The sequence below is a fragment of the Phoca vitulina genome, unplaced genomic scaffold, assembly GCF_004348235.1.
Source record: "Phoca vitulina isolate PV1807 unplaced genomic scaffold, GSC_HSeal_1.0 scaffold5, whole genome shotgun sequence".
Taxonomy (NCBI): Eukaryota; Metazoa; Chordata; class Mammalia; order Carnivora; family Phocidae; genus Phoca; species Phoca vitulina.
In genome coordinates this window covers 53,357,169-53,384,253 of record NW_022589708.1, presented here as the reverse complement: position 1 = coordinate 53,384,253, position 27,085 = coordinate 53,357,169, and the positions used below count along the sequence as shown (strand labels likewise).

General features: G+C 44.5%; 1 protein-coding gene across 13 annotated transcripts in view; it reads left to right on the top strand.

Moving 5' to 3' along the window:
• Positions 1–27,085, top strand: part of ENOX1 (ecto-NOX disulfide-thiol exchanger 1) — a 550,829-nt gene that overhangs the window by 466,186 nt on the left and 57,558 nt on the right. For all 13 annotated transcript variants that reach the window (XM_032402958.1, XM_032402955.1, XM_032402957.1 and 10 more), the window contains 2 exons: positions 11,322–11,429; positions 16,171–16,227. In XM_032402958.1, the coding sequence (XP_032258849.1) occupies positions 11,322–11,429; positions 16,171–16,227 (165 nt within the window). The remainder of the gene's footprint in view (positions 1–11,321; positions 11,430–16,170; positions 16,228–27,085) is intronic.

The following is a 27,085-nucleotide window of genomic DNA, read 5'->3' as shown; positions in this document are numbered from 1 at the left end:
CCTTGCCATTCAAGGAGCTTCACATACTTAATGGATGTTCTTTAGTCTCATAGTATCCTACTGGTGAGTATTGTTACCTTTATTTAACATGTGAAGAAAGTGAAAACCAGAAAGCCGAAATGACCCTGCAAATCACACTATTAAAAAAGAAAAATTTGGGCACCTGGGTGGCTCAGTTGGTTAAGTGTCTGCCTTCGGCTTAGGTCATGATCTCGGGGTCCTGGAATCGAGCCTCACATGGGGCTCCCTGCTCAGTGGGGAGTCTGCTTCTCCCTCTGCCTCTGTCCCTCCCCCTCCCCCTGCTCCTGCTGTCGATGGCGTGCTCTCTCTCTCTCTCTCAAATGAATAGATTAAAAAATCTTTAAAAAAAAGAAAGAAAAATCATGTGAAGAAAGGAAAATAGGTTTTAGAGCCTTCCAGACCACTTTTGCATCTGCTTTTCATGTGTTCAGTATTCAAGAAATTAATTGATGTATTCCTTCTCAAATGATAAATTATTCTTCAGGAGACAGTTGTGAGAGAAAAGGAGACGAGAGAAAAGTAGTCTGCAGGTCACACAGTGAGGGAACTAACCATGCTAGCCTTTGAAATGCTGACCAGTGACTTACTGTTTGCCTTTTCACCAATGCTTGTCTATATATATTTTTTTTTTCATAATAATGTTGCCTTATCAGAATATAGGGTATTATGACCAGTAACTCCACTGGATTATAAAATGCCAAAAAGTATCTGTTTTTAATACAAGTCCCTCCCAGAAGGATATTCAAGCGAAAGAAATGGTCTCTAAAAACCATGTCTGATGAAACCTGCCCTCCCCTCCCCCACCCAGGAAGCCAAGGTCATGATCTCCCTCTCCTGCCCAGATACTGGGCTGCTGGCCAGTGAGGTGCCTAGTGTAATTTGAACTCGGAAAGGATCTTTTTTAAAACATCCTCCTCTAAATGACATGATTATTTTCGGTAATAATCATGAAATAAAGTGAATAATAACAACCAGGAAAGAAATGCAGACTTTAACATTTTCCTGTTGATTTTCTCATATAATTATGTGAAAAACTAAAATGGTACAATGAAAGGAAAAAAAAAATCGCAACTGTCTATTTGGTAGTTTTTTTAATCCAAATAACAGTTTGAACTTTGTTCCTGTGATTACAGTACACAGGATGTAAATAATTGTCCAGTAAATGAGTGAATTTTATTAAAACCAAATGAAAAAGTTTCGGTTGAGGCCAACTATTAGTTGTACCACTGATGTAACATTTTCTTTATTTGTCCTTTAGTTTTAAAGCAAACAATTTAAAATATGGTAATTCAGTAAGAATACTTAACATAGAAGCTAAAGTTTTCACTTACCAAAAATAATACCACTCATGGTTCTCACCAAGTTCTGTTGTTTAAAATCCTAAAGACTCACGGGTCCTGTGGAATGAATTGAAGTAGCTCGGGTTCTATAGTTCTTAGTCTTTGCAATAATTGCGCTATCTTGGTTTATTTCAAATCTACTGTGCAAATGTAGGAATACACGTAGTGCTAATGGGATTGGAGACGCTGTCTAAAGCAAGCTTCCAGGGATTCTGAAGCCCATGTGTGTAGCTGAGTCCTGTGCGTGAGATTGGGGCGGGGGGGCAGGGAGGCTTGGGAGTGGGAGCAGAAACTGGACATTTTCCAAATTAGTTTCCGCACAGAATATGTTTGTTAAAGGGTAAGTAATGAAAATGTGCTAATTTGAAGATTACATGTATATTAGATCTTAACAGTAACAGCAGTAATTTTGGATCAACAAAGGATTTTTGTCAGGAGTATTTTATCACTGACTTTGTGTAGAATTGCTGGTACACAATGAAAATAAATGGATAAATGGATCCTTTAGTTTTTTATTGTTAAATTTCGAACAGTTGCCCCCGCTTATTTCCTGCCCTAAGGCGGACAGCTCTTGGGACTCGGCCCTTGATATCCCACACTGACTGCAGACATAGGCCCCCAGTTCTGCATCTCAGTGCTTCCCCGTGTTTCCCAGCCTCTTAGTCACTTGTGAAGTCTTCTATTTATCACTCCTTCCCTTTGGAAATTTTGCAAGACTCACAAATCTGTGGATTTTTCCCCTTTCTCTACAGCAGGGGAAATCCCGGCATTATGGGCCAGCCCCTGGGAACCTGGAAACACCCCTGATCTCTGGGGTTATGTACTTCCTCTCCTCTAGAGAATCCACAGCCTGTGCCCGCCCTCCACCCGTGCCTTGTGAGATCTTGCTCAGATGTCGGCACACTGTGTGTGTCCTTCTCTCAGACCCTTACTCATACATTCAGAGAAAGGAATCCTTGCCAGAGCACACTGCCCTGGGTGGGTGGCCCGGGTGCCTCATGCCTCAGGGTCTCAGACACCCCCTTGAACACCCAACTCCCCCAAGCCCTTGAAAACGCTCGCTTTCTCATCAGTCTCTCAGAACTGGCTCAGGCTCCCAGGATACTGATAGTCATGACCCCAGTTCATGGTCTTGACCTCTGAGAGGGCAAGCCCAGTCAGGTCTGTGCTTGGGCTGTTTGGCTCTGGTCGACATTAGGATCTTAACAGCAGGGTCAGGGAATAGGGCCGCACTCCAGGCATCTCTTGGCTGTAAATGAAGCCTGATCCCATCACGAGCATGAGATTGCCTTTCTGCCTAGCAATGAGAATGGCATTTAAAATTCAATATCAGAAAAGATATTGACGAGATTAAGGGCCTGAAGGAATTGATTTATGAGGAAAGACCCAAGGAATTAAATATGTATAGCCTGGTGTAATAGGATATTAGGCTCAGAGCACAATTTCATTTCTATAATCCAGTGTTCCTGTTATCAGTCATCTGAACGGTGGAGCTCTTTCCTAGAGATGTTTCTCCCCCAGGGGTCACCGTGCTGGAGGCAGAGAGGGAGGCACCACGATTGATAAACCGGGCCACAGGCTTGGTTACCCTCGTACCTTGCCGTAAATTGAAGCGCAGTTTCATCCCCAGGTGGAAGCAGGTGACATTTTAAACTAGAATAGATCTTGAGTCATCTTACCACCTTGTGTGACAAGAAAATTCAGGCTAGTTCAATTCCATCTTTTTTTTTTCCCAAGGAGAAAAGTGAAAGTTGTTGCTACCAGGTGGTAAATGACTGTCCTTCCCCTGAGCCAGCTTTCTGTCTTCTGTCAGGAATACGGTGAGATGTGTTTGCCTTCAGGCACAGCCTTGCTCTTACCATTATGATCATAGGCACTTGATTTTGCTGCATCTCAAACTTCCCCTCACAATCAGGGATTGGCTCAGGATTCACAGTGATAGATAGAAGCAGGCACAGGTGACTTCCTCAGCAGGACTAACGGCTGCCATTCCTGAGTGGGTCTGAAATCAGTGAGAACCAAAACAGGATTGAGAGGTGGAGGGTGTGGAGAGTACTGGGCTGGGGGCGGGGGGGAAGCAGTAAGCTGTGTTTGGGTAGCAGGATCTCACCAAGGGAGAAAAGATTGATGGATGCATCCTGTCTCCTTACCGCAGGACAAGGTGACAAGGGTCTGGCAGAGCTGGCCAGAGGTGGGGTTCAGACCGCAGGCTAAAATAGAGAAATCAGATTGAAGACCAGGTGCACAGACAGGGTGATGCTGGAGGCTCGCAGGACAAGGTGACAAGGGTCTGGCAGAGCTGGCCAGAGGTGGGGTTCAGACCACAGGCTAAAATAGAGAAATCAGACTGGAGACCAGGTGCACAGACAGGGTGATGCTGGAGGCTCGCAGGTGTTGCCATGTAGCCTAGGTATGAAGACACCTGCTGGGATCAGTTGATCCAGAGACAGTCACATCCCCCACGGCCTTTGGAAGGCCCTGGACCTCATTTCCTTAGGAGATACTTTACTGGCCTCAAAGGCATATCCCACTGAGTAGGGCATCTAATTTATAGCAAAGTTATGGAGATGGAATAACATTTATTAAAACTGAATCAAAAGAGCAAAAACACATTTAGATTTAAATTGATGACTTTCTGTGGGTTTAAATATTTCCAGACTTTTATGCATGAGTATTCAGTGGCTTGTTTCTAATAAATAGAATGAATTCTGATTCAAAATGGACCCCCTGAGCCTATATTCTCCTAATATCTAAACTGATCCCCAAAAATCTCCTAGGGAAACTCTACTGGTTATAGCCATTATTAGAGTGTCTTGTGCTGTCCTCAAATCAGTCTGCTATCTATGGGTCCTCTCAATTTTATGCTAACCCTCACCTCTATCCCCCAGCCGCCTACCAGTCCTGCCAGAGATTCCTATTACCACAGTTCTCTGAGTGTCAGCTCATCAAGGGATGTTGCTGGGATACTTTACATATAGAGTATCTACTCTGTTGTCTGTGACTTTTAGGGAATCTAACCTTATATAATCTGTTAGCTATAGCAAAACTTCACCTTGATAGCAAAATTATAAAATTTAAGGAAAAAAGACAAGGACGGGATTTGCAGTTTTTAAAGCGAAGTTAAATGCATCACAGGGTTCACAGAAGTATACACAAAAGCATGTCTCCACCAGCCTTGCTTTTAAGTGGAAACGGTGAATGCCAGGTAGAAGTTGTTGCTAGGAGGATTTCGAGTTTGGCATGTCCTGATTTCCATTTTCAACTGACAGTGTGGTGTGCCATGTGTCAGGGTGGGAACCATGGTCTGAAGCAGGAAAATGGAGACGTGCAAGTGGTAGGTCTCTCCCAGACAGTGTGGCCTTGGATACATGACTTAACCTTTGTGTGCCCATGATTCGCCCATCTGTAGAAATGGAAATGTGGCCTCACTTATTCCGGGGCTCCAAATAACATTTGTAATGCTCTTTGAATTTGTCAGAGAGAAAGACCCATTACACACTGAAGTCTACATCCCCAAAGAGCACTATAAATGATCCTATTAAATCAGTGGCCTGGAAATACCAAGATGTGTCAGGTACGGCATTTATTTACCTGTTATTGTCTGCCAGAGTGTTCGCTCTTGATTGGCATATGGATAATTGTCTAAGTGGAACACACTCCATTGTAACCACCAAAAAATGTAATAGTGCATCTGTTTAATGTCATACTCTCCAGTGTTAAATTAAAATTATGCTGCAGTCAGCCAATCTAACCGAGAGACTCTTCTGATTAAGTTCTAGCTGCCTGTGAACTTCTGTAATTGAGGTATTTTAGCACTTAAACATTCAAACTAGAAAGAAGATGATACAGTCTCATACATTTCAAGTGAAGAAGAACCAGAAAGGCTGACTTAAATTATCTAGTGGCGGATTAGCTCGTTGTTTTTACGGGACATCTAGTCAAATGAAGAATAGCAGTTTTGACTCACCACCACTGTTTTGCATACATAAATATTAGATTCACGAGTTTAGGCTTTGTAAATAAAAGAAAACATTAATCTGGAAGAATTTGGAAAACAGTCTAGCGGGTGTTGATTTTATTTTTCCTCTAGTGGTGTTTTTTTTTGTTTGTTTGTTTTGATGGAACACGGAGGAAATTACAGAATTACACATTCAATGAGTAGATTGCCTTAGCCTTTTAAGAAATAATCCCCATTAGATTAAGGAGGAGATCTGGGACTGCCCGAGTCATGAATGAAAATGTCTTCCATGGAACTGCTATTCTTTTCTGAAAGCTCCATATGTCTCCCTGTGTCTCCCTATGTGTCCCCCATGTGTCCTGATGTCTACAACAATGAATTGCCCAGTGACAGACCCTCAGGTATTTTTTGTTATTGTAGCTGTTTTGGTTTTTGTCTATGTGTGTGTATTTTTTTTGTTTTTTCTACTAGATCTTGGCTTAATCCCATAGAAGTGGGGAAACCAGAGCAAGCATTTATTCCTTTCTTTACTCATTCATTCATTCAGCACCTACTATGTGTTAGGGATGCCCTAATTATTGACCCTACCATTGGTGGATATAGTCTAGTTGGGGAGATACCCATGAAAGGTAGTATTGCATATTAAGTGCTTTGGGAGCATAGAAGTTAGGACAATTAACTTTGCTTGGGTGATTGAGGGAGGGAGGTCTTTATTGCAGAAGAACCCAAGGATGCCGCACGTGGTAGTGCAGGTGCTGCCATAGACAAAGGCACCAGGCCGAATGGGCGAGTGGGCATTAAATCGAGCCCCCACTTCACTGCCTAACTGTGTGCGCTAGCGAGGAGTCATGGCTCCCTATTGGATGTGGCTGCTTTCTATTGTATAAAGTCATCATATGGGTGGTGCTCATCTGAAAGCATTCTTTAAGTGGAAGAATGAATAGGAATCTGCCAGGCAGAATTCTGGGTAGTGAGCTTGGCACAGAGTCAGGAAAGGACCCGGCACATCCAGGGAAGGATGAGATCATTGGTTTGGATTTTATCTAGTAGAGGTTGGGGAACCAGAAGTATATTTAAATCATTATTGTTAAAGTATAGTTGACACACAGTGTTCCATTAGTTTCAGGCGCACCACATTTTTTGGTGTTGAATTGTGTAAGTTCTTCATATATTTTGGATACAAACACCTTATCAGCTATATCACTTGCAAATATCTTCTCCCATCCAGTAGGTTGCCTTTTTGTTTTGTTGATGGTTTTCTTCACTGTGTAGAAGCTTTCTATGTTGGTACAGTCCCAATAGATTATTTTTGCTTTTATTTCTCTTGACTGAGGAGACAAATCTAGGAAAATGTTGCTATGGCCGATGTCAGAGAAATTCCTGCCTACCTTTTCTTCTAGGAGTTTTATGGTTTCAGGTCTCACATTTAGGTCTTTAATTCACTTTGAATTTATTTTTGTGTATGGTCGAAGAAAGTGATACAGTTTCATTCTTTTGCATATAGCTGTCCAGTTTTCCCAACACCATTTACTGAAGACACTGTCTTTTCCCCAGTGTATAGTCTTGCCTCCTTTGTTGTAGACTAATTGACCATTTATGCATGGGTTTATTTCTGGGCTCTCTGTTCTGTTCCATTGATCTGTGTGTCTATTTTTGGTACCATGCTGTTTTGATTACGATGGCTTTGTAGTGGGTCTTAAAATCTGGGGTTGTGATACCTCCAGCTTTGTTCCTCTTTCTCAAGATAGCTATGGCTCTTGGGGGCCTTTTGTAGTTCCATACAAATTTTAGTATCATTGTTCTAGTTCTGTGAAAAATGCTGAACCAGTAATATTTTTTAAGTACGGGAGCACTTGAATTTTTCGATGGTCGGTTCTCTCATGAGCGTAGGGTGAATGACCGGGGGAACAAGCAGATCCAGAGGGGAGGAAAGGGTTGCCTTAACTATGATGGTGAGGATGAGAGGGAGAAAAGGCAGAGGAATGGGCAGGGAGGTTACAAAGGGGTGGACTTCAAGCTTTTAACTCTGGATTCCGGGGGAGCAGACTCAGGTACGGGAAGGGAGGTATGATCGTAGGCAGAGCTTGAAACACTGAAAGTTAAGGGTCTAGCGGGTAGCAGGAATGAGGCAGAGGCTGTAAAGTCACACTTGTAAAGCATAAGCACATGGGATGCGCCCTTGAAGCCATGGGTGTGAACAGATCCCCTGGAGAAGGCATGGAGCAGGAAGAAAAGAACCTGGCAGGCTGGCCGGCCAGGAGAAAAGCATCAGTGAGTGAGGACAGTGTGAGTAGGGCACTCTGGGTGGAAGTCATGCTGGGGTAGAATGAGGTTTAAATGAGCATTCATGGAAGCAGTGGTTTCCATCCCAGTTGCACATTAGAATTATCTATTAAGGTGGTTGTTGCTGTTTTCAAGGTATCATTGCCTAGATGTTCTGAGTTAATTGGTCTTCTTGAGGGCCCAGGAATCAGTATTGTTTTGAAAAGTTGCCCATATTTGGGGGGCATGAGTGGCTCAGCAGGTTAAACATCTGACTCTTGGTTTCCGCTCAGGTCATGATCTCAGAGTCGTGAGATCAAATCCCGTGTGGGGCTCAGCGGCGAGTCTGCTTAAGATTCTCTGTCCCTCCCCCTGCTTGCTTTCTCTCTCTTTCTAAAATAAATAAATAAAATCCTCAAAAAAGATTCTCATATTTAAGAACCACTACCCTTGAATAGTCTTTTAAGAAGTGTAAATAAACCTCAGCAGCTAGCAAGCATATGATGCGATATTTAAAATCACAAGGAGTTAGAGAAGTACAAAAAGAAGGTTTAATGAAGAATCTCTATATTATTATACAAATATGAGAACTCTGACAAATATTAGAAAGCTGGGTGGGTAACGCTAAGTGTTAGTGCGGCTGTGGGGCACAGGGACTCTTGTACACCCCGGTGGGTGGGCAGCTTGGGCAACTTGACATCTTAGGCACACCCTCCGGAGCCGCGGTTCCACCACTGGATATGGATCCCAGGGAAGCCCCCCTGCGGGTCCATAAGATAACATGCACTAGCATGTTCCACTGCAACCTTGGATAGGGTGAGAACTACAGGTCATCTGAGTGGCTTTCTCTGGGAGAGTGGATCAGGTATAATTGGGTGGACGTACTCCGTAGGATATTACGCAACCCTCGGAAGCAACAAGTTAGATATGTACATATTCACATGGATGGGTCTTTAAAAAATAGTGCTTAGTAAAAATATAAATAACAAGAAATATGACAAAATCACAAAAAAGGCATCCTCAGAAGACAATATATATTTTAGAAAAACACACTCAAAAAAGATAGAAACCATTGGAAGTAGTTGCCTACGTAGGAGAAGGAAGTGGGGATGACAGAGAAAACATTTTATTTTAAAAAGTGTGATTCCACAGAGATGAAAAGCACAGCATAGGGAATATAGTCAGGAATATCATAACAACACCGTATCATGACAGATGGTGACCGCACTTACTGTGCTGAGCACGGAGCAAGGCATATAATTGTCACATCACTATGTTGTGCACCTGAAACTAATATACCATCCTGTGTCAACTATACTTAAATAAGAAAAATTTTTAAAAAATAAAAAGTAAAATAAGTACAATTAAAAATAATAAAAAGTGTGATTCCCAGGAAGAATGGAATAGGACAGAAACCTCAGTGAGAAATGAGTTCCAGGGAAGGAGTGTGTGTGTGTGTGTGTGTTTCAGTAGAATAAAGCGGTGTTGTAAATGTGTGGATGAAATAGCAGATTCCAATAGAATTCTCACTTCCCCTCTTATTTATTCAGTGCCGGCAATAACATTACTCAAGCAGCATATGCTCCTAACAGACATACCAGAAAATTACCAGCAAAACTGACCTAAAGATCCTTAAACCCACTCACCCATACAAAGTATCCAGATCCTTGTCTATGAACGTGTTGCAAAATTCAGCAAATTCAGACCTTTTTGTAAGCTGCCGTTTCCGTGGGGGGCACAGTGTACCGTGTGCTTCCTCCACGTGCAGAGATGTTTGTGGTTTTCCCCGCTGCATGGCTGCATGGGGTCCCGCTGTACAGATGCCGACACTGACCGAGCCGACCCCCTTCTGCTGGACGCTAGCTGTAGCTGAATCCTGCGGCCCCGAGTGCTGCAGTGAACAGACATAAGTGACCTACCTTTGAAGACGATTTCCTGCCCTTCGTTTGGCTCCTGTTTAAAGGAGGCTTAAGGACTGGATTTGAAACTTGTCTGATATGTAAAAATTCCCTGGGCGTCATCGAAGTCCAAGCACCAGCCCCCCCCTCCCCCGGGGAGTGGTTCCGGGGGCCAGTCATGAATGAGAGCAAAGGAGCAGAGTCCCTCCCCACACTTTGGAAGCAGTCATTTTAGGTACTTGTCACGGTGCCAAAGGACAACATGGGCTCCCTGGTTTCTGTACTTTAATCAATTGATGCACAATTAAATCACATACGGTGCTAAGGGAGCTGGTGCGGGGTGTGTGTATCACCTCACATGGGAGTCTCACGTGCGCAGGTGGTGAAACCGGAGGCATAGAGTTTTTAGGAAATGACGAGGAAATCACTGTTTATGCTGGGTGCGGGGGAGGGGACCAAAGTAGGTTCCTAAATGTATATCCAGTGCCGAAGGAGGGAACAGAAGAAGCGAGCCCGAGGGAAAGCACAGTGTGTTTTTCTGAGTGCTGCCTACTCCCCAGCATCCCCCAAAACGAGGTTTTAAAGACTTAACTTAATCCTTCCAGTTGGTGGGTTTAAGCATCAGCAATCCAGCACCAGGGTTTACTCGGGCCTTGGTATGAAGAACGGCCAGGCCGCTGTGCGGCGGGCCCCAGAGAAGCAGGCTTGACGCTGCAGACCGCTACCTCCGTGGCAGGAATGCGCAAACGCTTTCTGTCATTTGCGCAGCAGTAGCTACGTACGGCAGTGGAAGGGATGCTCCTCGGTCTGTTCAAACTGGCCCTTTGTTGTTAAGAATCTTCTGAGTCGACATAGCCGTTTCTGCGGCCCGTTGTGAAGCCTCTCGAATGCGTGGCCCAGCCTCTGTGTATATGAGCATATAACCCCGGTGCAGAGGACTCGTCCAGGCAGCACAGTGCTTCCAGCAGACGAGGGATAAGCCCCAACGTGAGTTAGAGTTGATAGGGCCAGGGAAGCTCAAGGCAAGGCTTACAAAAATCCCTTCAGTGGCCCTGCTTAAAAATAGCAGTGTAGGCCATAGCTTAGAGTTTTGACAGCTTATATCAGCAGTTTTCTCGGCTGATATATTGATTGCAGTTTGGACTTCAGTCCTGCTGATCTAATAAAACATCACCGTCATAACAGAGAAAGGAAAAGGATCTTTTGCAGTCCCAGCCACTTGGTGAAGTAGCTCTACGGGGCTACTGCCGGAAGGCCAGCCCTCCTGTCTGACGTCAAATGAAGTGACTTTGGGCAAGCTGACAGATCACATCCAGTTTTTTGTATTATTTAATTTCTTCATCTATCAAAACCTGTTGTCTATCAACACTATTCCACATATTTTTACAAATATGCTCTTATTCCAAGGATTTTGAGGGTGGCTTCACAGATCCTTAGCACAAACTTGTTTTATTGTGCAGCAGGGTCCCAACACCCTTATAACATGTCAGAACCTGTGATACTGGGGCGCCTGGGTGGCTCAGTCAGTTAAGCGTCTGCCTTCAGCCCAGGTCATGATCCCGGAGTCCTGGGATCGAGTCCTGCATCAGGCTCCTTGCTCAGTGGGGAGCCTGCTTCTCCCTCTCCCTCTGTTCTCTCTCCCCCTCTCTCTCAAGCAAATAAATAAAATATTAAAAAAAAAACCCTGCAATATTGTTATACTAAGTGATGGGGGTGGGGGCACAAAAGTTAACTGAAGTGTGGATTAAGCTATTAAGACATGCAAAAATCTTCTCACGCATTGGAATGTTACAGTCACCTGGCCTTCCATCCTACTTATCTCAAATGTTCTTACGTTGACAGCAATTGCTGACCATCCAGGAGGAGTTAAACAACAAAAAGTCAGAACTGGAACAAGCAAAGGAAGAACAGTCACATACGCAGGCATTACTTAAAGTCCTCCAGGAACAGGTAAGCTGAGGCAGCAGCTCCAATTCGGGCACCATTTCCATCCCGGGCCCATGCACCTCTGCTGCCCGACAGGCGCCCGGCTGTTTCTGCAGTCCGTCTGCTGTCTGGGCCACCCGGGCCCCATCACACCTTTCTGGCAGCATTACTACATGGTATTCGTAAGCTTTCTCCCTCCTGCCCCGATGGGGACCACCCGAGCCCGCCAGCGACGTGTGAAAGTTTACTCCAAAAGACAAATGAATTTCGATAAAGTTTTAAAGTATCAGAGATGCGGATGTATGTCAAAGCAAGCAGCTAGTTTCCCCTTAAGTGTAACAGCGAGGAACATGCGTTTAGCATCACCTGCAGCACTCAGGCAGACAAATGAATAGGAATGACTGATTCATAGGGACGTTAAAAAAAAAAAAAAGAAAAATCATCCCCATGCATCAGGCACTTATCTAATAACCACAGTGAGCAACAGACCTTTTCTCTGAAGTTTGTAAATCTGACACTTCATCCCGGCTTTCTTTGGTACTGAAGTGTGGCCGGACGCTAAGTGGATTTGGAGGTATTGTCTTACAACAGCGTAAGGTGGATTGCTCCGCAGCACGGGGAAATCTGAGGGAAATCTGAGCCCGGTGTATACACGGGAGAGCTCTTGAAATGCTTTCCTATTTCTGGCCTTCCCATGCTGCCAACGATGGAATGAATGGTAATTGGGAGGAGGGAAAAAAAAAATCACACAGAGTAACCCCAACCTTTTGGGGTAATCAAATTTAGCTTGTTTTACATTTTTTTTCACCCACAGTGGCTTATGCGAAGGTTATTTGTACCATATAAAAAACTTCAAAAGTGATATTTCTGAAAATATGTCACCAGGAGAATATAGCCAGCTGTGACTCAGTCACCTTACAAGTGGTTTTTAGATTTTTGTGGCTGGGGAGCAGGAAAATACAGTTTTCGTTCCTTTCCCCTGGAAGTAGTAAGTGACTTGTGAGTGAAAAGTGGAGATACTTCATAAGCTTTGGAGGAAAATGCTTTATGAAACTGGTGATTATTTGATTAGGACAGATTGAGTAATGTAGACTGAGGCTGAATCTGTGTGATTTTGGGTGACATTCGATTGGACGAAAACTACTGACTGAATTCACAGTGGCCGGCTAGCTAGGAGCCCCCAACTCACTGGGCTTTCCTCCTCTGCATGACTGAAAGACTTCCAGAAGAGTAGCGCTGATTTGGTCCAAATTTGCTCCTGATCAGCCAGAGCTCTGAGCTTTGCTGTTCTGTGCTCTCCCTCCTTCCCCCCCACCCCCCGCCATTCCCCCCTCTCCTCGATTTGCTGGGATGGGGAGGGGTGGATTTCTCCTTTCTCCAGATGACTCAGATCTTTTCTGTACATTGTCTTTTTAAACATGATGCTATTGCACACTACAGGATAGTAAAAACTTAGCTTTTATATTCACTGGAAAACCCAGAAGTTCAGTTGACTCGCCTTATTGCAGTCTGGAACCCAACCCGCAATACCTCTGAGCTATACCTGTATTTTGATTTGAGGTCTAAGCCCCCGTCACAAAAAGAGATGCTGAGGTTTGCAGAAAGCACCAGAGTCTTCTTGTTAGGGCCTGCATTTTTAGAGAGCAGGAAGTGCACAGACAGGCTGTAGTGCAACAGCGCACTCCATCTCCATTACTTAAAAAAAAATGGGGAACATGAAGAAGATCCAGAACAACTAAAATCATTAAAGAGCTAGAAAATACAACTGGGAAGGAATCGTTTTTAGATCTGCTGTGCTCATTTAAATGGGATAGCTCTCCCCCTCCGATTTCCCCCCTTTCAGAGACAATGGACTCTGAGAAACAAACTGAGGGTTCTAGAGGGGAGGCGAGTGGGGGGATGGGTCAGCCTGGTGATGGGTATTAAAGAGGGCACGTTCTGCATGGAGCACTGGGTGTTATACGCAAACAATGGATCGTGGAACACTACATCAAGAACTAATTATGTAATGTATGGTGACTAACATAACAATAAAAAATTAAAAAAAAAAATAAATGGGATAGCTCTTTGCAAGCAAAGACGTCAAAAATACGTCCATCCGTCTGAGAAGGCCAGTGACACACTGCAAGCAAATGCATTTGGGTGCTATTGCCGCCCCCAGGCTGTCTTCCCGGGAGCCCCTAGCCGGGTGCCCCTGTCATCCTTGCAGTTGGGAGCACAAAGCGGACACATTCCTTCCATCCCCTTGCAGGCAGCCACCCGCACACAGACACACACTTGAAAACGCACCTCTATACCTCTGTGAGCATTGCCCCGTGAGGCTTTCTTTGGACTTATGTAGGGTAACTACATGTGTAAACACTTTTTCGGTGCCTGCATAGACAGGGCCTAAACAAGTAGCAGCACTCTTGGAAAGTATGACTGCATGCGCCTAGAGCCTTGCTATCATTCACACACACACACGCACGCAAACACGCACACACATGCAGAGGAAAAGATACACCTTTTTCTGAAGACCCGGTACTTTGCTATTCAGAGTGATGCCATTTGATGAGAATCCTAAAAGAAAGAATAGGTCATGAGGGCAGACACTTACCATCATTAGGCCCTGCCCCATCCCCATCAGGGGAGACTCTTATTCCCTAGACTCTCCAGAAGGTTTCCAGCCTTCCTTGTTTGCTAGGATGCAGCTTCTTTCGGTCACTTCAGGCCCCACTGGCTCCTGCCCTTCACCTCTTTTCCAAAGGTGTCAGCCTCCGACATCTGGAGCTTCTTCACAAGCCCAGGTATCATCAGCCAGGACACTCCTCCGCTCCATCTGGAGGAGAGGAGCGGCTAGAGGAGAGGACAGGCAGAGGCCAGTGAGGGCAAAGCAGCGGCCAGCCTGCAGGTGCAGGAGGGAGCGGTGGCTTGTGGTGGCTCTGGCAGAAGAGAGCAGGGGAGGGAACAGGACCGGTGGGCCGGGAGTACGAGGAGAGCCCACGGGAGTGTTCAGACAGGATGACGTGAGGTAGCAGGATGGAATCTATTTACTAGGGAGCAGAGCAGTGAGCTTGTCTGTGTCGCTAAACTTGTATAGGTGGAACCGGCTTTCACGACATGATCCTTTACTTCCGTGGCAAGATAGCAAAGCCTTCCCCGCTGTGTCAAGGAAGCAGAGCAGAGAGGGTTGGTGAGGAGAAATGTGAGGAACACCTGCAAGACAGAAACCTTCCGCTAGGAACACAGAGAGGGTTTTAGGTCCTTCTGTGCCCTCTGATAATGGCTGGTCTTGCTATCACTGTGGGGCTCGTTCACTTTTCATGTGTGCAACACATTGTAGTTGTGTGCAGAAACATCAGTGAGGGAGCCCTGAAAACCAGTGGGCAGAATTCTTGTTTCTCAAGTGGGAGACATATGGAAATGAGCCAAAGAGCCTCTGGTCCATAGTCAGCTGCCCCAGCCTCAGTTTCTTCGTGTTACCCCCCCTTTGGCAAAGCCCCTTTCTTGGCATGGAGAGCGTGTGGCTTTCTTGCTGAGAACTGGACATTGTCTTAAAAAAAAAAAAAGCAGCTTTCATTTTAGTATGTACAAATAACCAGAAAGAACCAATGTTCTGGATCAGACACATTGTCAGTACAGCTGCATTTATTTTCTTTCTTTTTTTTTTTTTTTAATTTTATTTATTTATTTGACAGAGAGAGAGACAGCGAGAGCAGGAACACAAGCAGGGGGAGTGGGAGAGGGAGAAGCAGGCTCCCTGCTGAGCAGGGAGCCCAATGTGGGACTCGATCCCAGGACCCTGGGACCATGACCTGAGCCGAAGGCAGACGCTTAACGACTGAGCCACCCAGGCGCCCAGCTGCATTTATTTTCTTCTTTTCTTTCCAACTTTAAGCATTTATTTCCTGCCCTGAATACTTTATTTTCGGCATAAAAAAAGATGATGACAAAGATGCTGCTTCCTGAGCACTAATAAGCCGGGAAGAAATACTGGTGAGCCGCTGCAAGGTCTCCTCACCCTTTGCCCTTGCTCTCTGCTTCCAAATGTCTGCTTTGAGCCGGGCGAGGATAAAATGCCAATTAAAGGTTTCCAGAAATCTCCTGATAAGTGATCTCTCCTAAGCCTTCTGAGAGAGAGTAAAGAGAGTAGTGTTTTCAAATGTTCACTGTTAAAAATCTCATGAGAAATAGCTTTTCTTCTGATGCCTCAGTGACCAAGGAAATGTCTTCCCAATTCTTCCTTTACAAAAAGAAGAAAATCATCTTTTTTTTTTTAGGCCTCCAGAAACAATGCCAGTCATTCAAATATGTTCTCAAGGAAGACATGTCGAGTAGCACTGCGGCATGTTAGAACAACCGAAAATACATCATTCACGAGTAATCGTTTGTATAACATCATTTAGCTGGTGGCAACTTGCAAACACTGCAGGGTTGAAATTAATAGCAATACAACTAGGAAATGAAATCATTTATTATTCTTAAGAACCAATTTTACACATTTTATGCCTATGGAACTGCTTTCTAATCTTATTATTTAAAAAATAATGACCAAGACCCATTTATTTTTTGCCAGCCATCAAGTTTTATAAAATATTGGTCTCAAACTGGTTTCAATAAGACTCATTAGAATTATGTGCTCCATCTGTTTTTTTTTTTTTCCTCGAAAGGTTTTACAAAGTGTGACCTCAAGATAAATCAGAGTTAACAGGATGATACATACTTAACAGCTTTGCTTGCTTATTCATTTGGGATTTTTGATTTGTTTTTGTTTTTTCTTTTGCAGTTAAAAGGTACCAAGGAAATGGTCGAGACCAATGGCCACAGCCATGAGGACACAAATGTAGGTACCGCTAACCTGGTATTTGCTCTTGTTTCTTGATGTTGGTTGAATGCCCACAGGTATGTGGCACTTTATTTATAACACCAAGGAAGTCAGAAGCCCTGCCTCTCAGTGGTTTATTAAGATTACTGTGAATGGTTTGGCAATAAAATATGGTAGACAGGCACTGCTATTATTAGCTGAGATTACCAAACGTCAATTTCAAGGTACTTGAGCCAATCTATATTGTTAAAATTCTCATCTCAGTGAATTTCTTTGAGCCCTTTATATTTTCAAAGCTATACACTAATGATGGGTTGGGAGGACAAATGGAATGGGACCAAACAAGGTAATAAGTTGTATATTGCATGTATATTTATTAAGTTTGCTTGTCACTGAAGATGGTAATGAAATGATTGTTATGCTGGAGAGGTTTCAGAGCAAACCCCTTCTCTCAGAAAAGCCCTTGAAAGCATTGCCTCTCTTGTTTCTGACCCGGAACAGTAGCGTGGTGCATCCATCTTCTTGACACAAGATCCCAGTTAGCACCCCGACTTCCTACCTCAGTGTTCCTTGGTATCCAGTTGCCCAACCTTAGTCAAGTACTCTCTTTGCCTTGGAAGGTCCTGAGTCCCAGGTGAAATATTATGCCATTGCAGATCATTGTCTCTCCGTGTGTTTGATGGTTTTGCTTTTGTCTTTTTGAAAATCTCTCTGATAATCTGTATGTGTTTGGTTATCCTCATCACAGAAAATGCGTACTAAGCAGTTCTTTTCATATAACACAGAATCAGACATAGTAATGAATGCCTGATTAAGCTAGAGCTAGGAGAAATTATACACTTCATGTTCACTCTTGTTTTAATTATATACCGCAGAAAGCCTGACATACAAAGTACCAAAAAATCCCTCTTAATAACTACTGTTCCTACCAAACAGATATTTAACGTCTGACGTTTATTGAGAACCTACTGTGTATATGGACCTCTGCTAAATGCTGGCAGTGGGGGTGGTTACAAAGAAACATAAGACTTGCTGTCTGCCTTCAAAGAACTTATAACTGAGGGGTGCCTGGGTGGCTCAGTCGTTAAGCGTCTGCCTTCGGCTCAGGTCATGATCCCAGGGTCCTGGGATGGAGCCCCGCATCGGACTCCCTGCTCTGAGAGAGGCCTGCTTCTCCCTCTCCCACTTCCCCTGCTTGTGCTCTCTCTCTCATTGTGTCTCCCTCTGTCAAATAAATTTAAAAAAAAAAAAAAGAACTTATAACTGAGTCGAGGAATGAGGGGACACTCGGGCGATATACAAGATGTGGTAAGTGTACAGGAAGGTGAGGCAGCTGTGACGTGATGTAGTTTGAAATCTGGACTTTGAGGCTTATTAACCGTGTCAGCAGGGGACAGGTGAGCCCTTCTGAGCTTCATTTTCCTGTTTGTAAAACAGATAGCAAAGCCACCCTCAGAAATGTGTCATGATGTTGTAATGAGCTAAGGCACGTGAAAACCTTAAGGTGGTATTACTATGATTTCTTCCTGGTGGATAATTAAGAATGGCTTTCCGGGGGGCGCCTGGGTGGCTCAGTCAGTTAAACGTCTGCCTTCAGCTCAGGTCATGATCCCAAGGTCCTGAGATTGAGCCTGACATCGGGCTCCCTGCTCAGCTGGGAGTCTGCTTCTCTATCTCCTTCTTCCCCTCCCCCCTGTTTGTGCGCTCTCTCTCTTTCTTTCTCTCTGTGTGTGCATCAAATAAATAAATAAAATCTTAAAAAAAAAAGAATGGCTTCCCAGAGCTGTGAGATTTGGGTTGGCTCTGAAGAATGGAGAGGACTGAGAAAGTAGAAAAGGAGAGGAGGAAGCCATTCATACAGAGCTCTCCACAGGCAATATTTCTACCTAAGTAGTTTCTCTTCCCACTCGAATATTTCATAAGCCCCATCCTTACCCTAGAGCTTTTTTCCAGGGTCCTGTCCTCCAATGACACACTGCTGCCACATTCTCAACCAGAACCTTCACATTCTCTCCCCTCAATCAGTCCTTCTGTGCCTTCTGTCAAATCCAGCAAGCCAGCCAAAATGGCAGTATGCCTCAGTTTCCTGGTCTGGAAATGGGGATGGAGTTACCTGCCTTTCTTTCCATAAGACTGATGGTGAGAAGCAAATGAGAGAATGGACATGGAATTACTTTGTTAACTGAGGTTCTGAGCAGGATGTAGTTATGATTATGAGCTCATCTGTTGGTTAAATTGACGATACTTGTGAAGATAAGCCTACCACAATATCTAGTCGCTAGGCTCTCATTTTGAGAAATATCAAAAGCCATTCATTATTAAATGAAAAAAGTGGAAGATCATCTTTGAGGTCTTTTGTCCTTCCTAAAGGAAAGTTTTTAGCTTTGAAAAACTCCTCTCTGGAATGCAGGATGTGGGCTTTGTAATCAGCAGAAGAAATGACCGTTGGGAGATGGGGTTCAGGCCAAGTAGGAGGGAGGAGCAGAACTGTAACCAGAGGTGAGTGAGATATTTGTGGAAGATCGAGCCCAGCCACACTTGCTGGTCACCGCTGGTGGCCACTGCCTCACCGGCCCGAAGGTGAGGGTAGTCATCATAATCACTGCCTGTTCGTTCAGAGGTTTCCCAGTAGGTGGGCTCTTCACTTGTCTTTCTCTGTTTTGTCTGTAGTGTTGTCTCCTTTGGGCAGTTTCCCTACTACCTTCACTGGGGTGATGTGAATGAAAAGAAACAAAAATTAGTTTTTTTGGCCACATATGAGAAGCACTTGTGCAGTATCTTGTGGAGGTATTTTTAAATGTCTGCAATGAAGTCTGTGTCTCATCGAAAGTTTCTATCAGCTCTGCAGTGGTAGAAGAAATCAAGGCTTTCAAACCAGACTGAGAGGTTTTGTGTCCATTTTGACCCCCAAATAGCCATGTGACCAGGGCAAGTTATTCAACCTTTTTGAACTTTACCTTCCCCATCCATAATTGTGCTCAGGGAAACCATGTGCATAAACACTTGGCTCAGACTACATACTCAACATACCAGTTCCCTCTCTTTACTTAACAACATAAATAGTATTTAATGTGGAAGGCGGGATTTTGACAGGATGAATTTTAATGCAGATTATGAGGTTTAAAGCCTCTGGCCTAGAGGTTACTGACAAAGACATAGAGATTTTTTTTTCACTATAATTATTCACATGGGCAGAAATTTTATATATTATTTATTAATAACAATTATATAGGACCAGTGCTGGCTTAGCTGGATATTCTTGTGAGAGTTGACAAGTGCTTTTTAAAAACAATACATTTTATTGTAGAAGAAGTAGTTCGTAAGGAACTGGAAAATTACAGAAAAAAAATACAGAGGTTAAAAAAACACTTAGTATCTCATTACTCAGAGATAACCACCGTTAATGTTTTATTTTCCTCCTTTCCAGTCATGTGCATATATATGACCAGAGGGAAAAACCCATAAATAAATATTATCATATTGTTTTCAGTTTTGTACCTTTTTGATTTCTCATTATATCGTATTTTTCTTGTCACCAAATGTTCCTCAAAGACGTGATTCTTAATGACTGCGTAATGTAGATATGCAATAATTGAACCACAGACCTATGTGTTAGGCATTTAACTTCCCATTTTTTACTGTTATAAATAATGCTGTAATTAACATGCCCGTAAATCTTGTTCTGCATCTTTCATATTTGTTTCTGGGGGATACGGTATATTAATAGCTGTGTCATCAAGTCTGGCAGGGAGCGTCAGATTTACAGAATTGTTTAGCATTTAGAATGTGGTGTGGCAGATGCACACTTATGGTATCCGTTAGTAGTCCTGAAAGGACCCATAAAAAATATGTCTAGTCTTGCAATTTACTAACTCTGTTGCCTTAGTCCCAAGAGTTGTCAGGCTGATGGGATGTTAACCACACCTAGATTTGGTGTGCTACTATTATTTTTCTCCTCTTTTTACATTTTATTGAGCAACCAGTTTCTGACCAACACCACCTGAGGTCCCCAAACCAAAGCGCCTTACAAAATCTACCCTTATCCCCTATCACAAGATCTGCAAGCTCATGCACATGAGAAAAGTTTTCTGAGGTCTGATTTAAAACCATCAGAGCCAGAAACTGAGATCACCTGCAAAGGCCTTGCTCTCCAAGAGTAACTGCACTTTCTGATTTTAAATAGGTTTTTCCTTCTGTTTGCAACTGGATACATGAATGACAGCTGGGCAGTCCAGCCTTCTAAGTGTAGCTGAGTTTAACACTAGCTTTGATCACAGTTCATTTAGAGATTTCAGTTATGCCAGACCCAATTTCCTTTCCTAAAAAGCAAACTATGAATTTTCTTTTTATCTCTGTCTCTGAGCTATCTCCTAATCCCCAGAACTGCTAAACAACTAGCCTGGCCCCTGGTAATTATGCATAACAGATACCCAAATCTAAAAAAAAAAAAAAAAAAAAAGATCATCTGTGCTCATCTTGCATCTCTTTTTGATGACCTTCCTCCCAGAGCTATCCCCCCACCTATGATCCTTACATGTGAATGTTTGGTGAGAACGTGGAGGGGAAGGGAGAGGATGCGAGAAATGTAGGAAGTTGGAAGAATCAAGCAAAGTAGCAGCTGAAGCCTGCAGTATATAAACGGTTTGGTCTAAAAGTTTCCCACGAATCTCCACTGCTCCCACGCTGTGTCTGCGGTACTAAAGCCGCGACACCACATCTTCTGGTTGCCCAGTTCACGCTCACACACTGGGCTCAGAGGAATCATTTGCAGCCCGTAAAGAGACTTAATTCATGATACTGAAGGTTCCCACTGTCAAGTACAACACCCTTCCCACCCAACAATAAAACAAAAACACAAAAGAGAAAAGACTTTTCAGTTTTTCACGCTGCCTCTGTAAGAAAGTAAATCCTCAGAGCTGTCTTTAAATCTGTCGGAGTAAAGATGTTAGGAGTGTAGAGAAGAGATACTGTGTGAAGAACATTCTTCAAGTTTAGCACACCGCGGTGGAAAGCCACTCTTAGCCATGTATTTTAATGGTGTCTATGGCGGAACTTCTGCAAGAGCTGGGTCCTTTGCCCAGTTTCAGAACGTGGCTTTCATCCTTGAGGCTGGCGAGCAGGAGAGGTAAAAATATACACTGATGTGGTAAACAAGGCAGGAAAAAAAAAAAGAAAAGCCCCATGGGAAAATGGGCCCATATTCTCAAACGGCAAAGATAACGGCTCCATCCTTTCCTCCCATAACAACTTGCCACCTGCTCTTGGGGGCCTTCCTGACCTGGAACTGGAGGGGAGCAGACAAGGAAAGGACTCGCTCTTCCCAGACCTCATCCCACAGGCTCTATGAGGGCAACATGAGCCTCTGACCTGGCGAGCATGAGCCTAGCGGGACTGGGGAGTGAGACTACAGACATCACAGTGCCTCCAGCCCTGGGAATCTCTCTTCTCACCATGTCCCGCCACCCTCAGCCTTACGGAGTTGCCACTTTATCCTGCCATCCTCTTTTCACTCTGTTTATCAAGTAGTCATTGAGTGGGGAGGCGGCAGAGTGTAGGGGTTTGGATCAGGTCTGGGCACCAAGCGGCCTGGCCTCAATCCTGGCTCTGCCCCTTACTGTCCAAGAGACCTTGAGTGATAACTACCACCTTGCACCAACATTTTTTTCATTTCTAAAATGAAGGTAATAATCACACCTGCCTCACAGGGTTATTGTGAGCATGGCTTAGTGGTGTGGACACCATTGGTACATGTTAGGTATTGTTATTACCCCGGTCTTCTACAGGCCAGGTGCTGCGCCAGGTTCTGGAGATCCATAGGTGAGTCATGTCGACGTGGTTCTAGCCCAGGTGAAGGTGACCTCCTATCACGCGCCCCACCCTTACCAAAACTTGCTTGTCCTCTGTGTCATTCTATCAGGGCTCACTCTCCACCATCAAGTTAGTATCACTGTGGGCATCATGGACTTGGTAAAGTAACTTATTTGCACGTTTCCAGTAATTCTGGAGATGAGCCCTTTATCAGAAGGATTGGCTCCATGGAGAAGAGATTCTGACAGGAATGGGATGTGATACATAGATATATAAGGAGCTTTAGGACCCTTGAGAAGCTCAACTAGAAAACCAGTGGCCACTTTGTCTTTCTACAGGGAGAGATGGACCCACATATGTAGGTGCCTGAGGTCACCCTTGCTCGGTAGATGTTTAAAAATCAAGAAGGTGGACTTGTCGTGGGTGAAAATTTCCTTTACGCTGTAATATATGACTCTCCTCATATACTAAACGCTGACATCCAGAACGTGGTCTTCTCCTCACATTACAGCTCCTGTAGCATCATTGCTTTTCTCCTGCTGGCCCCCCTCCCCATCCTCTACTACTCCTACCCACTACCCCCCCAGCAGCCTTACCACGTTTTCTGCTGTGAATTAACGACATGTCCTGCTATTACCATGAAATCCATAATTCTGTCTAAAAACAACCCCAAACACATCCCAACCCTGCACTCTTGAAAGGGACCGATGCCTGGAAGAGGCCCTGTACCACTTTCTGGCTCACACAGAGCCCCAGGGAAGGACAAGAGGGACCTGCCATCAAAAATAGGCTGAGGCTGGCTTCATGGTCTGTGCTTTTGTTTCCAGTAAACACTTGAGAAGTTGTCTTAGCAAGCTCCTCACTCCCAACCGACAGTGTATTTCCCCAGCTGGAGCTGGGGGCTATGGGTCTGTCCTTTTTGTCAGGATAGGAGTCAACTCGGTAGTAGCTGCTTAATGGATTTGGAGCAGGTAACGGGATAAGCACATGTCTAATAAAGCTGACAGGTTGGGTTTAGAGAAGTGGAAATGCCTTCTTTCCAACCAGGCCAGGTTAGAGAAGAATAGGCAAAAGAGACCTAAATTTCCGCTCGATGTAAAATGGCCTGACACAGACATGGCTACCTAGATAGCTAAAGCCAAGATCTGAAACAAAAGTTTTCAATTTTGGAGACCGAATGTACTTTCCCTAAAAGGCTGAATGATCCTACGTGATGTAGAAGCAAAAGCAATTGTTTAAAATGGAAGAATGGTAACAAATAGATCCAATATCCATACCTATGAATGCTTCTTATCTTAAAAGCACCATTTATTTTTATGGAAAATTTGGAAAATGCAGAAAAATATAAAGAAAAAGAAAACGACCTACAGTCTCACCACTGAGAAATTCATGTTTCCACTTGTTTGTAATTCCTTCATCTTTGTGTGCACACATACACACTTCTACCTCACTTGAAGCATATCACATGGGCAGTTTTCCAGCCTATGCTTTTCCCCTTTTATAAATCATTAGCCTTTCCCCATGTTATTAAGTATTTTTCTGACATGACTTTTAATGACCACCTAATACTTCATGCCACAGATATGCTCTAGTTTTAATCAGTTCCTGCCATGGGACTTAAAAATATTTGTTCTTGCTGTCACGGACAGCATGCAGTGAACATTAACAACGTATTAGTTAATTCACCCTACCGTTTTAGCACTTTTTAAATGTGGAAGATTCCCATTTGATTGGGATTTAGGGATGGCGGGAGATGCATAGATTCTTTAAAACTGTTAGAGCTCAACACGGACATGGTAAGTGGTGAAATACACAGCCAGTACTAACGTCTGGATGTTACCACATAGAGAGGCTACTGAGGTCCTCAACAGGAGAGGAAAAACAACTCCCAAGAATATTTGCATTCTGAAGAGAAAGGCAAGCTCTATATACTTCATGAATAATTTAGAAGAATAATAGCAAGACATGTTACTTGGGTTTTGTGCTGTGAACTGCAGGTCAGACTTCTTGGTGGTCTCAGGATCACAGAGCCTGTCCTCTCGGGGGGACCCCAGACAAGAGGCTCACAGAACCAGGCCACCCTTACCCCAGTGAGGCTTGTCTACCCTCTGGAGAAAAATGCATGAGACTGAGAAGAGTGATCAATTAAAAACAAAATGAGTTATAATCCCAAATAGAAAATTAAGTTTTTATTTCTAATATGGCCAAGAAGATACATGTAAGCCCCAAACCATCAACAAGAGATGCATGCATAAGCACACAGACATGACTTGAGTGCAAGCAACATCATTTTAAAGTCAAACCCAGAGGGCCTAATCACAGCTCTACAACTTAGTGCTCCCTGATCTGCTGATCAAAAATGAATAGGGAGAAAGTTTGGGAACATATGTGGGTAAAAGCCAGGAGTCGAAAAGGTGAACAGAAACCAAGGTTTGTTCTAGTGCCTCACAAAGACCATAAGGGGGAGTCTTGGGAGGCTCCTTTATTCAACCAACTTCGGTTCCTGCTGACACAGCACCAAGATTAGTGGTCTGACAAGAGCGAGGAACAGGGATTCACGAGTCCGGAAAGGTCCGTTCTGAGTCCCATGTTCCTGTGGAGCCACTGGGCTCCCAAGACTGTTAGACTATTAAATGTTCTACGGGACTTCCTCACTCCTAGTTCGTGCAAACGGCGCAGGAGAGCAGTAAGGGGAGAGGTGAGAAACCCAGCAGCCAGCCCGGGGGCCAGCGGTGGTCAGCGCCCCATCTGCGACACTGGGCTCTCCCCGGGATGCTGTGACACGGCGCCGGGCGGGCCTTCCCCGTTTCCACACACTGCTTGTCTCCAGACCTCGTCCATCATACTGCCACATAACTCACTGGACTGTGGCATCTCTGAGGAAATGTGTAGGAAGATGACAAAGAAGAAAAGCAGGTGGAGAGATGGGAAGAAGCAAAAAGGGGAGAGGGGCAGGAAAGGCTGCGACAGGACGTTTCCCTGTTCCATCCCCGCTGCTGCTGCCGGCCACCCCCTCTGAATCGGGCCGGCAGGCAGCAGAGCGGTGCCCTTCACCGGCCCACACCCCGTGCCGGCTCTGCTAGCCAGCTCTGCGTGCACGACTACACGCACTCATGAAAACCTTATCCAAAAATAGGTTCTTGAATTGGAAGCGAAAAGCTCAGATGTTAATCTGAAAATAAAGTATCGGTGGGCTTCCTGGGGGTAACTACAAAGGTTGGGCTTGGAAAGAATTATGTTCAACCTACCCACAATCAGTGACATGTGTTCTAATCCTTCAACCTCAAAACTCTTCCCAGCCTTGATGGAGACCCTCTCCATTCCCTCCCTCTCCTAGGGCCTAATAGGTGGCAGTCCACCGCGCTGCGAGTCCGCTGCGGCCAAGTGCGGCTCCCCTCCCTGTCCCAGCCCCCGCACGTGCCCAGAGGGACACCCAGCCCAGCAGCTGTCCCAGGCGCCAGAGCTCCTCTTGGTAGCCACTGGTAACTAAGCTTCGTATTCACACCTCCAGGCAGGTTGCAGAACTCACACCCTGGCTTTAAATCTAACTTAGGGTACCACAGAATTTCAGAATTTCAGCAAACCAAACCTCAGTGCGAATTCCCTCCATGTGCTCCTAACTCGGGCAGAGCACAAGCTGAACTGGGGAGGCAAGCTGGTGCTCACAGGAAGCAGCCACCGTGGGTTAGATTCATTATAGAAAGCCTGGGGGACTTCTGCTGAAGAAATGAGGGAGTAGTTGTGGCAGGAGCACGGAGGTCTCTGCCGTCCCCCGCCTAGGCAGCGGCCTGCTTATGAACATGCCCCATCCCCCAGAGACTCGCAAGCAGCGCCTGGTCAGGTATATGGCAGCCGTTCTCCAAAAACTCTGTAGGTTCCCCTGAAGAGACTCACCAGCCTTGGAACATTTCATCGTTTTTTTCAGATTTCTGTTCATTTGATTTTTTTTTTTTTTTTCAAGAAAATCCTATAAACCTCAGCCTTCCCAGCCCTGAAATTGCCCTTATAGGGGAGATTTGTGGCTTATGATGCTCAGCATCACCATCATTTTTATTGTTATGTCCGCTTCCCCATGAGATTACAGAGTGCCTTTCTTTGCCTGGACAATTTCCAGACTGTTCAGTGTATGCTGATGAGCTACGTTTGCCTGCCATGCAAATTCCACCTGTGTTTAAGCCCAGCTCAATTCCCATTTCTTGGGGCCTTATCCTAAGATCAGCCCAAATCAATTAGCATCTTGTCCATATTCGCATGGTATTTATCAGCATTCCAAACATTCTGAACAAGCCATGATGGGCCTGTCGCCTCAACTCAGGCATAAGTGCCTTAACGGCAGGTGACGTGTGTGTGCCTTACAGAACCTACCGTGACGATGAGCCTACGTAGGTGGGTGGGTTGTTGCACATTTAAAATACTTACCGACTGATGGTAGAATTGACGTAGAATTTGTGGCAACCTAGGACAGCTCTGTGAATCTGCTTGGCCTGGTTAGGTGAGAGGTGCACACACTTCCTTGTGTATATTATCTGCAGGTGATCTTGAAGGTAAACGTATTCCGTCCCACTTCACATTAAGATGTGTACAGAAGCGGCGTCTGGGTGGCTCAGTCAGTTAAGCATCTGACTCTTGATTTCAGCTCAGGTAGTGATCTCAGGATTGTGAGATCGAGCCCCACGTCAGGCTCCAGGCTCAGTGAGGAGTCCTCTTGAGGTTCTCTCTCTCCCTCTGCCCCTCACCCCTGCTCATGTGCTCTCTCTAAATACATAAATTTAAAGAAAAGATGTGTACAGAAGTCTTGTAGACTGTGAAAGTTAGAACTGAGGTGGTAGGGATCATCTCACCTAACTCTTATTTTATGGATTTTAATTTAGTATGTGTTTTCTTGCCTAATTGTTGTGTGCCTATGAGTCTTACATTCTGGAAGGCAGTATTTCTCAGACTTTAGCAAGCAGCAGAATCTAATGGAGAGCTTCTTAAAACACTAGAGTTTCAGATTGGGCAGATCTGGGCTAGGGCCTGCAAATCTGCATTTCTGACAAGCTCCCGCATGATGCCAGACCACACTCTG